Source organism: Capricornis sumatraensis, chromosome 9, assembly GCF_032405125.1.
Source record: "Capricornis sumatraensis isolate serow.1 chromosome 9, serow.2, whole genome shotgun sequence".
NCBI lineage: Eukaryota > Metazoa > Chordata > Mammalia > Artiodactyla > Bovidae > Capricornis > Capricornis sumatraensis.
The window spans coordinates 58,152,747-58,169,208 of record NC_091077.1 but is presented as its reverse complement, the minus strand read 5'-3'; the positions used below and the strand labels follow the sequence as shown (position 1 = coordinate 58,169,208).

General features: G+C 41.1%; 1 protein-coding gene across 1 annotated transcript in view; it reads right to left on the bottom strand.

The window, feature by feature from the left end:
* The window catches only part of STK32A (serine/threonine kinase 32A), a 135,785-nt gene that overhangs the window by 37,745 nt on the left and 81,578 nt on the right, over positions 1-16,462 (bottom strand). The window contains exon 6 of the mRNA XM_068979677.1: positions 1,492-1,529. Coding sequence (XP_068835778.1) covers positions 1,492-1,529 — 38 coding nt within the window. The remainder of the gene's footprint in view (positions 1-1,491; positions 1,530-16,462) is intronic.

Sequence of the window (16,462 nt, the reverse complement as noted above, 5' to 3'; positions counted from 1 at the left end):
CGTACCAGCGTGGAATCCTGCTTCCTACTGAAGGAAGAGATAGCTGGTGTTTTCATGAAAGTCACCTTCATGCTGTCTCACCAGTGCCCACATTTCTGAGTTTCAGAGAATCTGTTCCCGAATGCCAGAAGCAGTAAAGGGAAGGAAGAAATAAGGCGTTGGAAGAAAGTGGAAAAAATCTTTTTAGACAGTCCATAAATAAATAATGATGCAATGATGCTGAGCTTTGAAATTAGAGGTCATACAGAAAAGCATTTCTTGGCACTCAGAGCACACGTGGCAAACCGGGTTTTAAATGCAATTAGGTAAATAAATAATGAACCACGGATAGTCTGTGGAGTTTCAGTCCCACTTGTAAATCCCTTTTGTAAAAGTCAGATGAATACGGAGCTTTGCAGATTTAGGGCTCCCTCACCGAGCAGCTCTCTGAAAATTTAACAAGGATCTTATTGCCTCTGTAACATTTATAACACGCCGGCTGTGTGTCCTACAACTCTGTACTGATGTACCAATAAATCCAAATGTCCATTAAAATAATATTAGGAGGAGATTATACGCATTTAATCACTGTTGGCCAAAGCTTTTTCTACAGGACGTCTTCAATTGGTGTTTCTTGAACTTCAGGTGTTCATTTTTCACCTTCACAGTCCCTGCCTTATCCCTCTGGGTACCACATAGACTCTTACCTACTCTATACATTTCTTTAAATGGACTGATTTTTTTGTTAACTGAAAATGGTTGAACAGAAAACTTAGTATCTCTTATATAAATGTAAAAATTTGCCCTGACAAGAAGAAAAGCCTAAAAGCAGACAAAATGAGAACAAAATAATGTCATGAATCTCTAAGTAGATACTATTGCCTACCGAATGCTCTATACTTGAGGTCTCTTCTGTCTTCATGGGGGGAGAAAGGGAAGATAATTGCTATAGAGGATTAAGGCAAACTAGCACCCCCAAATTGGGGTGGTTTTCTTGAAGAAATCAGTAGAAATGGAAGAAAACTGAAAAGAGAACAACTTTTTCCTTATGTAAATTCAGGCTATTTATAGGTGTACTGGTGCAGTAGTCTCCAACCTTTTTGGCACCAGGGACCAGTTTCGTGGAAGACAGTTTTTCCACGGATCAGAGAGGGAGGTGATAAGGAGTAAGGGGGCAGTAATGGTTTAGGTGGTAATGCAAGTGATGGAAATTGATGGGAGCAGCAGATGAACCTTAACTAGCTGGCTAACCTCTCACCTTCTGCTTTGCAGCCTGGTTCCTAAAAGGCTGTGGACGGCTATTGGGCACCCCTGTACTAGTGTGCTATGCCACTGCAATAAATGATAAAGTTCCCCCATGTGGTCCATCCCACCTTTAAATAGAGTTTGTACAAACAATGCAACTGAACCAAGCAAGACACTTTTTCCATGTATAGTACTCCTCTGCTGGGGATAATCAGTTTGTTGCACATGTGTATCAAGTGGTTGATTGCAAACAAATCATTTACTTACCATGTTCATCAAGCAAAATATTGTCGGGTTTCATATCCCTAGGGGAGGAAAAAGAAAAGAGAAAGTAGCTCATAATAAAGCAGAACTATTGAGTCGTACCAGACTGAGCAACTGAACAACAACAACAAAGGATAAAGGTCGAAATTCCAGTAGCTAGGGCTGAAACAATGTACTCGCCCTTCACCACAATCTCACTGAGTCCTCACAGTGAATTGAGATGATGACCAGTAATACCCCCAGTTTCTAGATCAGAAAACTGAGGCTTAAAGAAGTTAAGTCACTTAATCCAAGGCCACAGAGCTAGTAAATAGAAGAACTGGACTCTGAACCTGGGTCTTTTTCATTCCAAAGGTCTCAGACCCTTAAGTTCTATAGTGGGTTATAGCCGAGCAAGTAAGTATTGCTCCATAGATCATAAGGCATTTCCATTGTCATAAGGCAGTAGTACTAATTCCCACTGTTGTCTGTTAACTCTAGAGCTACACAGATGAAGCAAATTTAAAGACTATGAGAAACAAAATGGTCTATGCTGTGACTATATTTTTTTTATTTTTAGAGCAATAATGGTTTGTTCATGCTCTCTACACCTTAGGTCTTAACAAAACGTAAATTAATGGGTAGCAAGTCTTGACTGAGATGAAGCAGAGAGACACACTATGAAACTTCAGATTCCTGAATATAGATTGACGAAGATGCGAATGATATAATGCCTCTGATCTCTTCTAGTTTTTCACAAACCAGGAAAGAGGGCTCCTATGTAACTCAAAAAATACCCCAGGCCGAACGTTTTACATTACATTTTCCAAACTGCGATTATACTTTTAACTTGCAGAGATTGGAATCTTTCTTAGGATGATGTTAATGCCTCTAGTGACTCAAAAAGTCTTATTCCCAGGGTTGTTAATTAAAGGATTTGGACCAGTCTTCCGTGCACTGATAAGTTCCTTAAATCCACAGAAAGGAATACAACCCACCCTCATCCGATGAAGGGAGTAGTTTAATGGTAGATACTCAGCTGTTTGATGGCAAATACTTAGAGGATTGGTCTGTAGAATTTTAAAAGTCCTCAAGAAACAAATATTACTGTAAGCAGTGTCCTCAATGAGAGCACTGCTCTGCAGTTCATAACAGCCCTCAAATTCCACACTCCTGCTTTCACTGCCCTTCCCTAACAAACCATGAAAGCCCTTCAACCCAAATTCACAGAAGTCAGTAGGGAAGAAATTCTGCAGCAGGTTTGGGATTACATTTTTCAGCCTAGTCAAGAGGCTTTTATGTTTTTAGAATAAGGTGACTTGATCCTTTGACAGACCAAGATTGTCAGTCCTCTTTTCTTGACACTATTAATGAATTACAAGCCTCTTACCTACAGAGAGAACCAAGTATGTGCCCCACCCAACAGGCAGGCACATGGGTACTTTCATAAGGTTTAAATATCTCCTCATTTAGTTCATTAGTTTCTTAAAATTAGTTCTGGATTCATAAGTGATCATTTGTGGCTGTGGCAAATTTTTCTCTTGTTCACGGTACAATTTATTAGAAACACAGAGCAGGAGGGGGTTTCAAATTGGATGTTTCTCTGGCTAAAGTCTCAATATTTCAGACCCCATCCCGTCCCCTCTGATGGATTTCATTTCAAAAAGTATCAAGTCTAAACTCATTCATATAAAATAAAGGCCCTCTTAGTCTGACTCCTGGGCGACAGCCACATGGAGTACATGGAGTCTTCTAAATGCTCCCTCCATCCCTTCACCTTCTGTTGTTCCTTTGTGTGAATCAGAGCCCTGACCTGCTACACCCAGAAAATTCAGATTCGTCTCTCACCACAGAGCTCAGGTGCCACTTCCTGCAGGGAGCCTTTCCTGATTTTCCATTTCTGAGTCAGTGGCCCCTCTTACATGCTCTGCATGGTATACGTCTTCCGTCATAACATTTATCACACTTCTATTAATTTTTTTCTCCAATTGGATCATGAACTCCTTGCTGGCAGGGGCAGCTTCTTGATTAATATATAAACCAGGATATACAAGAGCACTATAGCGCACCATCAAACACTCTGCAGCTTAAAGCTCAAGGTAAACCAGGCATGAGGCTATTGCCATCTCTTTCAGACTGGCATCAGTGAGCATCAGGTACTGTGTACCAGATATGGAGGAGGCTCTGAGGAACCCTGCCAGGAAGGGAGAGGCAGGATGAACATAATGATTTCATGGTCTGAATTTATGAGGGTTTGCTGGGAGGAATGAACTGCTGTGGGTTTGTCACTTTATGGGCCTTCTATTAAATTTCTAGGCATCATTTAAAAAAAATTGTTATAGCCACGATCTGGTATATCCACTACTTTCCCCAGAAACTAGCTTAAAGAACAGCACAAAGATCAGAGAGGTCATATTTTAAAGGTGGCATGGCCTACTTCAATCTGATGTTCATTTATTCATCAAATATTTGTCTACTTTGATAAGTTACTGTGTTAGAAATAGATACATGAGATCTAGTTGCCCCAGGGATGGAGAGGGTAAGAAAGGTTCATGAGGAACCTAGTCAAAGGGGTTCAAAGTGCTAAAGAGGTATGTTTATTACTAAATTCAGAGAAAGGATATGAGAAAATATCCTTAACAGAAAAATAAAGTATATAAGCAGAGATTCTGAGTACACAGTTTTTCTCAAAAGTGATGAAGTAACCTCTAAATCACTAAGGGTGAAGAGCAGTGTGATAAGACTGCTTTATTCCTGTAGCAGGAGAAAGGAAATGAAAATACACCCAGGTGCTGTATTAAAATTTCTTCTAGAACCAGGTGAGATTTTCTAGTTCAGAAATGCAGCACCACCTCTTATCTTTCTCATCTTTTCCAATAATCCTGAATGGTTTCCTTCGTTTCAGGCAAGCTATGAGATGGTTTAACTGGGTAATTGCCAAACCTGGCTATTCCTAAAGTTACCCAGGCAAGCTGAAAATATGCGCCCTGATTATTTCTTCACTCCCACCTCCTTACTCATTCTTCTGCCACCACTAGAGCCTGCCCCCTGTGCAGCATGGCCTGGCTCATATGCCTTTGATTGCCCGCCCTGACATTCTAGACTAATAATAAATGAAACTTTCTGCCTGATGTTTCCGTCCGTATGTTTGGCAGCCATGATAAATATAAACATATGTCCTACAAAGACCCTTTGATATCCAACACAAACAGCAAAACCCTCTTATCCCCAAGGCCCTTAACCCAGTATACCATACCAATATTCTCCCATTATAAAAACAAAAACCTTGGGAGATCATTATTATTTCTTCTCTTTCTCTTAACTCATAATACCAGCCCCTCAGCAGCCTTGATAACTTGACCTTTAAAATACAATTATCTAAGACACTATGATGGTTCTTCAAAAAAAAACAAACATGAAATTAATACTCAGTCCAGTAATTCTGCTTCTGGGTATATACCCCAAAGAAGTGAAAGCAGGTATTTGAACAGATATTTGTAAAAAACAAAATAAAATGCTGATATGTTCTCAAACATGGATGAACCTTGAAGACATTATGCTAAGTGAAATATGCGAAGCACAAAAGAGCAATTATTGTATGATTCCTCTTATAGGAGATCCTTAGATTGAACAGTCAAATTCACAGAGACAGAGAACTGAATAATGGTTCCCCAAGGACTGAGGGAAAGAAGGATGGATGATTTATTGTTTAATGTTTATAGAGTTTCAGTTTGAGATGAAGAAAAAGTTCTGGAGATGGACAGTGGTGATGGTGGCAGGACAGTGTAAATGTACCTAATGTACTCTTTCACTTAAATACGGTTACAGTGATAAATTTTCTGTGATGTATATTTTACTACAGTGAAATACACACACACACACACAAGAATTACCATCTCCAGAACCACCACCATCTTTTAGTGGAAATGTGTAATAGTATCTTGTTCCTGCTTCTCTTCTTGTTCCCTGACAATCCATTATCCACACAGCACCCAGGGTGGGGGTTTTCATTACACACAGCTTCCCTACCTAAAGCCCTCCTCTGGCTCCTAACCCACATGGGATAAAATCTGAACTGTTTACCCCTGGCCTTATATGACCTGCAGATGCTCTAGTCCTGCAGAACCCTGAGCTACATCTCATAGCATCCTCTCCCTGCCACACACCATGCTCCAGCCACACTGGTCTTCTTAGTCTCCTTCGAACATTGCCCCCTCTACCTACAGTCCTGTCCCCCTGCACGGCTTGTTTCTTCTTGTCATTAAGATCGCAGCTAAAATATCACATCCTCCAAGAAGTTTCCTGACCACTCACCTCTGTCTTCATATCTTCCCCTCCATCTTCTTTCCAGTACGGCACTATCATTATGTATTTTTTCTTATTTGCTCATTATTTGTCCCCCCCCACCCCTCTGAATGTAATTTCTCAGAGAAAGGACATCTTTTCTGTACTGCACTGTTCAGTGCTGTAGCTTCCAAGCTCATCAAAGTGCCCAGAATAAAGTTAGTGCTTGAATAAATATTTGTCAGAAAAATGAGTGCATCTGAACCCTTGGCATCTCCAACCTCTGGAATAATAAGCCACATCTTTCTTTTTCTTCTAAGAAGAGAAAAACAAAAGCAAACAAAAGAACAACAACAACAACAAAAAAGAATAAAAACAAAAACAAAAAAGAAAAGAACTACAACAGCAACAAAACACCCTCCATCTATGCCTGTCTGTCTTAGTTGCCCAGTCATGTGTGACTCTGCGGCCCCTTGGACTGTAGCCCGCCAGGCTCCTCTGTCTATGAAATTCTCCAGGCGAGAATATTGGTTTCCTCTTCCATCTATGCCAGATGCACTGTATTTGCTGTTGGCAACTAAAAAACCAATCATTTGGGGAGTGCTGAAGTGCGCTGAAGTGCTGAAGGAACACACACATTCTGTAGAAAGTTCTCATTGCATCTTGACTTGATGAAACAGAAAAGGTCAGGGCCGGCTGGATCAGCTGATTCCTCCTGTGGGGACTATAAACAGGAGAGTAGAAACGCAGTGCCCCCGATGGCAGGGTTCCAGGCAGAACTGATATGTCTGCTGTTCTCACGTGAATGACTTTAACAAGACATTAGCAGGACTTAATAGGCTAATTACACCCCTTCACTGAGCCTACCCTGGAATCAAGTTGCTCACCCTGCAACATGACATGGGGTATTGTGAGAAGACAGAACAGGAAAATCTGTGTGTCCAAACCAAACTCAACCCCTTCAGTGTCCCACAGCTTTCTGACAGGTCCATGGTTTGGGTTTAAATCTTCGTTACATAATGCTCTCTTAAATTGGGTACTCTCCAAGTTCTTGAGAGAGGAAAATATTATATGTATAATATTTTATTTATATATATTTATATAATATTATCATAAAATATTGTATTTGTTGTGCCTATACTATATTAATTATGGTGTTTCATGAAGGCTATTGGTCACATAAATAGACCTGTATTAAGGAAAGAGAGGGGTTGGGGTATGAGAGTGTGATGGGAAACTGTGAGCAAAATTGCATAATTTAGAGCAGGAGGCAGAAGTGAAAAGCTGCCAGGATTGGATTATTAAGAACCAAGTATCATCCTCCAACTTTCTGACCAACTGGTTGCTTCAAGTGAGAAATAATTGACATATACTTGTTTCAGATGACTAATTCTTTTTGTTGTTCAATTCCAGCCTTTACCACAGTTTGTTCAAGGGATTATTAGTTACAGAAGCCATTACAAGGAAACGAAGTAAAGGGACTGAAGGCTTTCAGACTGTGCTGGTAAAGGGCCTCCACATCCAAGGGGAAAGATTGATTAGTAATGCCTGCTTGGCCGCAGGTAGAGGTGTTTGAGGCTAGTCCATGATAATGTTTCAAACTGATGTACTTCCCATGAGTCACGAGAGTGGTTAGAGTTAATATTTATTGTCCATGCTGCATCAGGCACATGGCAGGCACTTGAGAGACAACATTGATCTTACTGCTTACAACAATAATATCCATGACTTAGATATTACACCCATTTTTGCAAATGAAGAAAGGGGAGCTCAGGGATGGCTCAAGATTAAAAGTAAGACAGAACTGGAATTATAATCAAAGATTGAGAGGTGCAATCTTAGTTTATATTGCAAATATTCATATCTTACTCCCTCTCAGCAGAGAATGTCCTAACATACCCAGGGGTCTGAGGTGTGGTTAAAATTGGTCTGCATCAAGTTTAAATTTTTCATAGGTTCTATTATATATATGAAAATCATATAGACTTTGCACCCTACTCTATAATATTAATATATCCATATCTCTTTTAATATAAAAATAAAATTCTTTCTTGTTCTGGATAAATCTATTGTTTAAGGAAGATGACTCCCCAACAGTACAATAGTACAGACACTCCAGTTTGAGAAGTATGGTCATGCACCACCATCCCAGAAACTTGAGATTTTTAACCATTTTGTAGTCTTTGAAGGCAGAATATTTAGATGACAAGGCTTCCTGCCTTACAGTTTTGCATCAGTCAGCAGTGCTCTTCATTACCAATGTTTTATTTAATTTGGATTCACATAGCTAGAATCTTAAGTAACATTTATGCATTCTGCACCCAAGGAGACAAGAGCACAGAGTAACGATCACTCAGCCACAGAGACTAGCCTGAACTCAGGTCTCCTGAGTCTTCCACTCAAACCCAGGGAAGCTTAAGTAAGGAAATGTACTAGTTAGAGGAAGGAAAAGAGTACAGAATAAGAGCAACCAGAAAGGAACAAGATCAGTTGTGGTCTATTGATGATAACAAATAAAGTCTGTCATCTGAATGCTGGTGGAGGCACATAAGCAGGACCTAAGAGACCCCTGTAGGGTCAGGAGTTAGCACTTTAGCTGCAGGATCAAGGGAGTCTGTGGGTGAGAGAATAGAAGACAGGACAAAGTGGGGCACGAAAGGAATTGGGTAACAGGAAAGCTCAGGTAGCAGCTGCCTATCAGCAACTACCCTGAAATACAAGAATTTTAGTAGTTTTACAATGGGTATGGCTGTACCAGTATACAGACTAAATATGAGTCATGTATATGGTATATGGTATTATACTGTATAATTGTGTATGTGTGTGTGTGAGTGTATGTATAGAATAAAGTTGGTAACAGTCCCAATCACAAATTGTTCTATCCATCTCCAGGCATTACTAGGTTTATTTGGGAAGCAGCAGAACCTAGATGTTGAGAATGTGGGCTCTGGAGTCAGATGACCCAGTTTCAAATCTCAGCTGAAAATTTGCTAGTTCTGGGACCTTGGGCAAGTTATAACTTTTAATAATGTACATTATGATTGCCTTCATAACATGCATTCTTCATTCTCTTAATCATTTCAGTTCATTTGTGTATTTAACCTCTCTGCCACACACACACATATACTGTAGTCCCTTTGTTTTGGGAAAATTGATCCCATGCTTGACTTCAGGAGACAGTTCTATGACTCAGGGCTAAGCTACTGAGAGTTATGCCACTTCATAGTCCCCGTTATTGGTTCAGGAGTGGGCTGTAACCCTATTTAAGCCACTGAGCAGGGAGAAGAGTTATGCTATGGGCCTCTGAGGAAGAAACTTCTTTGCTGTCCTGGAGAAAGCTTCCAGAAGGTGTGTGATTCATGGAATTTAAAAGAGTCAGCATGGAGTCCAACGCTGAGGTGTTGGATCAAGATAGCCTACAAGTCTGGCATTCATCTGGACTTTCAAGTATCATAAGACAATAAATCCCCTTCATTGTTTAGTCTCCTGTGAATTAGCTTTCTATTGAGACTAGAAACATGTTTGCAATAAGCTTCTGAGACTCAGCCCTCCTGAATCTATAAATTGAGGACAGTAATAGTGTCTGCTTTATAGAGCCATTGTGAAGCTTTAGTGAGAAGGCACATGCAAAACCTTTAGTTTAGTATCTGACACATAGTAATTGTTCAACTAACTTTCAGAAAACACTGAAAAAATAATTGGGAAATATTAGTGTAGCAAGGGCCAGATAGTAAGAAGCTAATGTTTAACTGATGCAAAAAGCCAACTCATTGGAAAAGACCCTGATGCTTTCAATGCTGAGAGATTGAAAGCAAAAGGAGAGGGGGCAGCAGAGGATGAGATGGTTGGATGGCATCACTGATGCAATGGACATGAACTGAGCAAACTCTGGGACATAGTCAAGGACAGGGAGCCTGGAGCGCTGCAGTCCATGAGGTCATGAAGAGTCAGACACAACTTCGTGACTGAACAACAACCAATATCTTCTTACTTTTATCATCAATGAAAACGCTATTTTTAAAAAGTGCTAGCCGAGGAGATCAAACTAGTCAGTCCTAAAGGAAATCAATCCTGACTTCACTGGAAGGACTGATGCTGAAGCTGAAGCTCTAATACTTTGGCCACCTGAGAAGAGCTGACTCATTAGAAAAGACCCTGATGCTGGGAAAGATAGAAGGCAGGAGGAGAAGGGAATGACAGAGGATGAGATGGTTGGATGGTATCACCGACTCAATGGACATGACTTTGAGCAAGCTCTGGGAGATGGTGAAGGACAGGAAAGCCTGGCATGCTACAGTCCATGGGGTCACAAAGAGTCATACACGACTGAGCCACTGAACGACAACAACCAGCCTAATAGCTAGAACACGTGATTTCTTGTCTTAGCCTTGTCTCTGATTTGCTTTGTGACCTTCACATCACTTGCTTCTCTGGGTCGCAGTTTTAACATCTGTTCCAGGGTTAACAAACTACGGCCTATGGACGAAATGTAGCACATCATGGGTTTTTTTGTATGGCTATAAGCTATTAAGGGACTTTACATTTCTAAATGATTGAAGAATCAAAGATGAATGCCATTTTATGACACAAAGAATCATGTGAAATTCAGATTTCAGTATCTGTAAGGTTTTATTGCAACACAATCATGTTCTATGCTTCCATGTTATCTGTGGCTGCCCTCCACTCTTCAGTGGCAGAGTTGATGGGTTGGGACAGACTGCACAGCCTATAAAGTGTGAAACATTCTCTATCTAGCCTTTTATAGAAAAAGTATGCTGATCCCTTCCCTATAGAGGGAGCAAGTTGAACTAATCATCTCCAGGCTCTTTCCTGCCCTGATATCTAGAATAGCTAATGAGGCCCATTCTCTATCATTTTCATTTTTATTGTCTTATTACCCACTGTCAATGCCCTATCCTTATCTCCAAACTGATAACAAATTCAAGTAAGTCTCCTTTCAAAACTGGCTCTGTATTTTCACTAAAGCACAAATAAGAAATAACCTTGAACTAGAGCATTTACTTGAACATGGTAAGAGGACCTGCCCTCCGCTCAGCTCTCTTGTGGCTTTTTCAACCTCTCTCTCCCCTTTCTCACGTGTTCTGACCACAGAGAACTCTGTTCTACTCCAGGATGTAATAAACTTCCACCTTAGAGCTCAAATGCCACCTACTGGCGAGGTTTCTTCCAGCAGGACACTAAAGTCGCCCGATCTCCCCAAACCTGTATGCTTTTCCTTAGATCTTTATTTCCCATAATGCATTCAACAAACACTGACCGTAACATGGTAATTTATGTCTCTGTTCTTTGTTAATGTTTCTGTATTACATTTTTTGTCCATTTCCTCAACCAAACTATAAGCTCTGAGGGGACAGAAACAATGATTCTATGCTTCAAAAACTCTTCATACTGAGTAAAGTCAGACAGAAAAGACAAATATCACATGATATCACTTATAGGTGAAGTCTAAAATACAAGTGAACTCATTGACAAAACAGAGACAGATTCACAGGTAAAGAGCCTGTCTATACTTAGACTCTAAAGTGGAAGTTTGATGCATCCTGCAGCAGAACAGAGGCCTTTGTGATCAGAACACGTGAGAAAGGAGGGAGAGTGGTTGAAGAAGAAGCAGGAGAGCTGAGCAGAGGCTGGGTCAGTCTTACCAGACTTATGGTTACAATAGGGAAAAGAGGAAGGGATAAACTGGGAGCTTGGGATTAACATATACGCACAACTATATATAGATAGATAACCAACAAGGACCTACTGTATAGCACAGGGGACTATATTCAATATCTTCTAATAATCAATAATGGAAAAGAATCTGAGAAAGAATATATATGTAAATATATCTGAATCACTTTGCTGTACACCCAAAACTAATGCAACATCATTGTAAATCAACTACACTTCAATAAAATGTCAACAACAATATACATGTGAATAAACAAATAGCATAGTTAATGAATTAAAAAAACTCCATCCAAGAGCTGTTTGCCTGGCACATGAATAAGTCATCAATACTATGTGTTAAATGACTAAACCTGAAAGAATGATGCTTTAGCTTTGGGCTAAAATGTATGCTAGGCAAAATAAAATTTAATTTGGACCAAGGCACGGGTTGCATATTAACAAAACTGCTTAACCTTAGAGAAACTTGAAAGCTCGGCACAGGCAGGTTAAATGTTGACCTGTAAATGAGCAGTTCTTGGACTTTTTCATGTGGGTTTTCACAAATAGGTGCCCTCGTATGAGAAGCAGAGTTTCCAAGCTCCTTTCAGAACTGCCTGACACACAGCACAAAACAGGCAGAGTCTCCTGTTTTCACAACGTGTAACTGATGCTCATTCATTATTTGGTAGCTCGGGAGCAGGTGCTGAATAGAACACATCAACCTAATACCCTCATTACCACACTGCCGTTTTGTTTTTGAGGCTCAAGTAGCCCTTCTGCTGTGGGAGTTAGGAAGCAAAGACTTGCAGAAGGCTTGTAAACTCCTGAAAAGAAGATTTACAAAAACAAAAAGGAAGGGCATTTTCTTAACCAGGCCACAGGAAATGGCAGCCAGAAGCCAAACTATCATCCCACTGCTATGAACAAAATATTATCAACGTACTGAGAGGAAGAAAGGCAACATCACACAGAGCAGGAGTAATACAGGAATCAGACAATCTGTAATTATTTTTAGACTTTTAATTTTCTCATATACTGGATGTGCTGCTTTGGTAAATCAGAAAAGATTGAACTTCATCTAGAGATATTTAAGTGCAAAACAAAACCCCGTGGGCTAGAGACACATTATTAAAAAGCCAGAGATATCCGAAATATCTCTCACCAAATCAGAAATACAGAAGTAAGCAGAGATAGTCTCTGGGCAACGTAAAATAGGTTACCATGTATGAAAGCTAATGGATTTGACTTATCAGATTTTCCTCTTAGGTTACTGCACTTTTATAAACAGTTCTAACAAGTTTTGTTATCTGGTCTCCCATCCCATAATATATTTGGAGCAGCATATCAGGGGGGAAGCAGAAGCTGCTCTGAGTAGCATGAGCTAGAGAAGCAAAGGTTGAATTTTAGCCTCTAAGAAAACCGTGAAAACACACTGTATTAGTTTGCTAAGGCTGCTGTAACAAAGAACTGCAAAATAGGTGGCTTAAGAAAAAACAAATATATTGTCTCATGGTTCTGGAGGCTAGCAGTCTGAAATCAAAGTGTCATCAGGTCCTCCTCCTCCTGAAACCTGTACGTGAGGGACCGTCCTCGCTTCTTCTTGGCTTGTGTTGGTTTGCTGGCAATCTTTAGCCTTCCTGGGTTTACAGACACATCATTCCAGTCCTTCGTCTTCACATGGAGTTCTCCCTGGGCCTCTTCACATCCTCTTCCTTTTCTGTGTGTGTCTATCTCTATGTCCGCATTTCCCATTTTGATAACACATGTCACATTAGGGTCCACCCTCATGAACTCGTGTTTACTCGACTACCTCTGTGCTTATGTACTCAGTCACTCAGTCATGTCTGACTCTTCGTGATTCCCTGGACTGTAGGCCACCAGGCTCCTCTGTCCATGGGATTTCCCAGGCAAGAATACTGGAGTGGGTTGCCGTTTCCTCTTGCAGGGGATCTTCCTGACCCAGGGGTTCTAACCCACATCTCTTGCATCTTCTGCATTGGCAGGCAGATTCTTTACCACTGAGCCACCTGGGAAGATAAAGACCCTATTTCCTAATCAGGTCACATGCTGAGATACTGGGGATTAGGACTTCAACATACCTTTTGTGCGTATGTTGGTGGGCAGGGGGAGGGACACACAACTCAACCCATAACACGTACCAACTAAAAATATGTGTCTAAACTAATGTTAGTTGCTACTGGATGGGAAATGAAAGTCGCTCAGTCCTGTCTGACTCTGCGACCCCATGGACTGTACAGTCCTTGGAATTCTCCAGGCCAGAATACTGGAGTGGATAGCTTTTCCCTTCTCAGGGGATCTTTCTAACCCAGGGGTTGAACCTAGGTCTCCCACACTGCAGGCAGATTCTTTACCAGCTGAGCCACAAGAGAAGCCTAGGAATTCTTGAGTGGGTAGACTATCCCTTCTCCAGCAGATCTTCCCAACCCAGGAATCGAACTGGGGTCTCCTGCATTGCAGGCAGATTCGTCACCCCCTGAGCTATCAGGGAAGCCCTGCTATTGGCTAAATTGCACTAAATAGCTCATCTGATTTTGAAGAGGTCTATCATGTTTATAAGAATGAAACTAAATGAGCCTATGTTAATATTTGGATCAGAAATCCTATGTTTGAATCTGCCCTTAGTATACCAGCTGCATGGTACTGGGCAAGGCACTTAACCCTGTCATGGTATTGCTGACTATCAGCGTGCGCAAAATGCTTGTTAGCACAGTGCCTAGATCTTGATATAGACATAGTGAATGATAGCTCTTCTTAAGCCCTTAAAAAAATGAGACATGTTGTTGCAGTATAACTTAAATGGTGAGCAGAGAGTAGTAAACACCCTTAGGAATTAGAAAAGGCTCTCTCCAGATGACTCATTCCCACAGGCTTCGGAAAGCTGGGGTGTCACTGTGCTGGCAAGTTCCTTCATCAGAAGCTCATCTGTAACTCATTGATCATTGACTAGAATGATTAGTTGCAGAAAGATCTTATTTTTTCCTACAACTGATCATCCCTGGGAATAAAATGTGACTTCCAAGATGCTGCAGTGAGTATAAGTCAGACAAAAAGGTGAAATCTCAGCCTTGAAGGTCTCTGCCAATGAAAACAAAGAATTCTGGTTCGCAACTCAATTGCAAAAAGGTCTTGATTATTATTTTTTAATTAATTAATTTTTAAATTGAGGGATAATTGCTTTACAGAATTGTGTTGATTTCTGCCAAACATCAACATGAATCAGCCATAGAGATACATATTTCCCCTCCCTCTTTAATATCCCTCCCACCTCCCTCCCCATGCCACCCCTCTAGGTTGTTACAGAGCCTCAGTTTGAGTTCCCTGAGTCATACAGCAAATTCCCATTGGCTATCTATTTTACATGTGGTAATGTAGTTTTCCATATTACTCTCTCCATACATCACACTCTCTCCTTCCTCCCCCTCTCCCTGTGTCCATAAATCTGTTCTCTATGTCTGTGTCTCCATTGTTGCCCTGCAAATAATTTCATCAGTAGGTCTTGATTATTAAATGTGCTTATTATCTCACTTCACTGTCATATGCTCTTTGGACAGCTCATTTTGGTCATGAGGCCTTCTTGGGGAGAAGTGGGTGTGCGGTAGAGAGCTGAAAATCAAAGAAGTTATGCTTTGAAGAGCATCATCCTATCAGGGCTGAGAGGAAATCATCCTAGACTCTTAGATATGAAAGAACCATTCCTGTTCATTTGGTCAGACCTCCTTACCATCTCCTTGACAGAGATGTTCAAGGCTGTGTTTAAGGTTATAGCCTGGAGGAGGGCATGACAACCCACTCCTGTATTCTTGCCTGGAGAATCCATGGACAGAGGGGCCTGGTGGGCTACAGTTCATGGGGTTGCAAAGAGTCGGACACAACTGAATGACTTTCCACTTCACTTTGAGTTCATAGAGGGTATTGATGTTAGAGTCTGGTGTAAGATAACTTCTTTAGAGGAAGTGTGGTGGACAGACTTTATGGTGTCTCCCATGATCCCCATCTCCTGGTGTTCATGTCTTATATCATCCTCATCCCTGCTACTGCTGCTGCTGCTAAGTCACTTCAGTCGTGTCCAACTCTGTGCGACCCATAGACGGCAGCCCACCAGGCTCCCCCATCCCTGGGATTCTCCAGGCAAGAACACTGGAGTGGGTTGCCATTTCCTTCTCCAATCCTCACCCCTGAGTGTGCGCTAATTATATGGCTTGCTTCTAACAGACATTATACGGCAAAAAGTGATGGGATCTTGGTCTTCGGATTGTGTTATGTTACATAGTTTAATTCAATAAAATGGACTCTGTCTTGCTAGCAGACTTACTCTAGAGTCTTAGTCTCCTCAATGAATTTGAAGAAACAGCCTGAGTCCTACAGCCACAAGGCAATGAATTCTGCCAACATCCTGACTGAACGTGGAAGTGGACCCTTGCCCAGTCTAGCCTCCAGAAGAGAACCCAGTTCCAATCAGCCCCTTGACTATAGCCTTTGCAAGAACCTGACTCAGATGTTCCCCGACTCCTGACTCAAAAAAACTGTGAGATATTCAATGTGCATTATTTTAAGTTCCTGTGTCTGTTGTGTTTTGTTGCACAGAATAAAAACTAACACAGCATGGAAGAAAGGCAGCACAGAGCCACACACTGTGGGCACACAATAGGAATGTGTGGAATAAATTAAAACAATGCTCCAGGAATTCTATGGTGGTTCAGTGGTTAGGACTCCAAGTTTTCACTGTCAAGGGTACAGGTTTGATCCCTGATCAGGAAACTAAGACCCTGCAAGCCCCACAATATGTCCAAAAAAACCAACCAACCAACCAACCAACAAACAATGATACTGAAGACAACTTCATCTACAGAAACCTTTACTTTCCATGTCCACCCAAGGATCACATGTATATTCTGTCCTCATTGATTTGTTCAGTCACTGGCTTATTCAGCAACTGCTCTGGGTTAGACTACATGTTGGAGATTAGAACAGGAGTGAGGAGTAGAGCTTCACTGTAGGAGGCAGAGACCACTTTTTA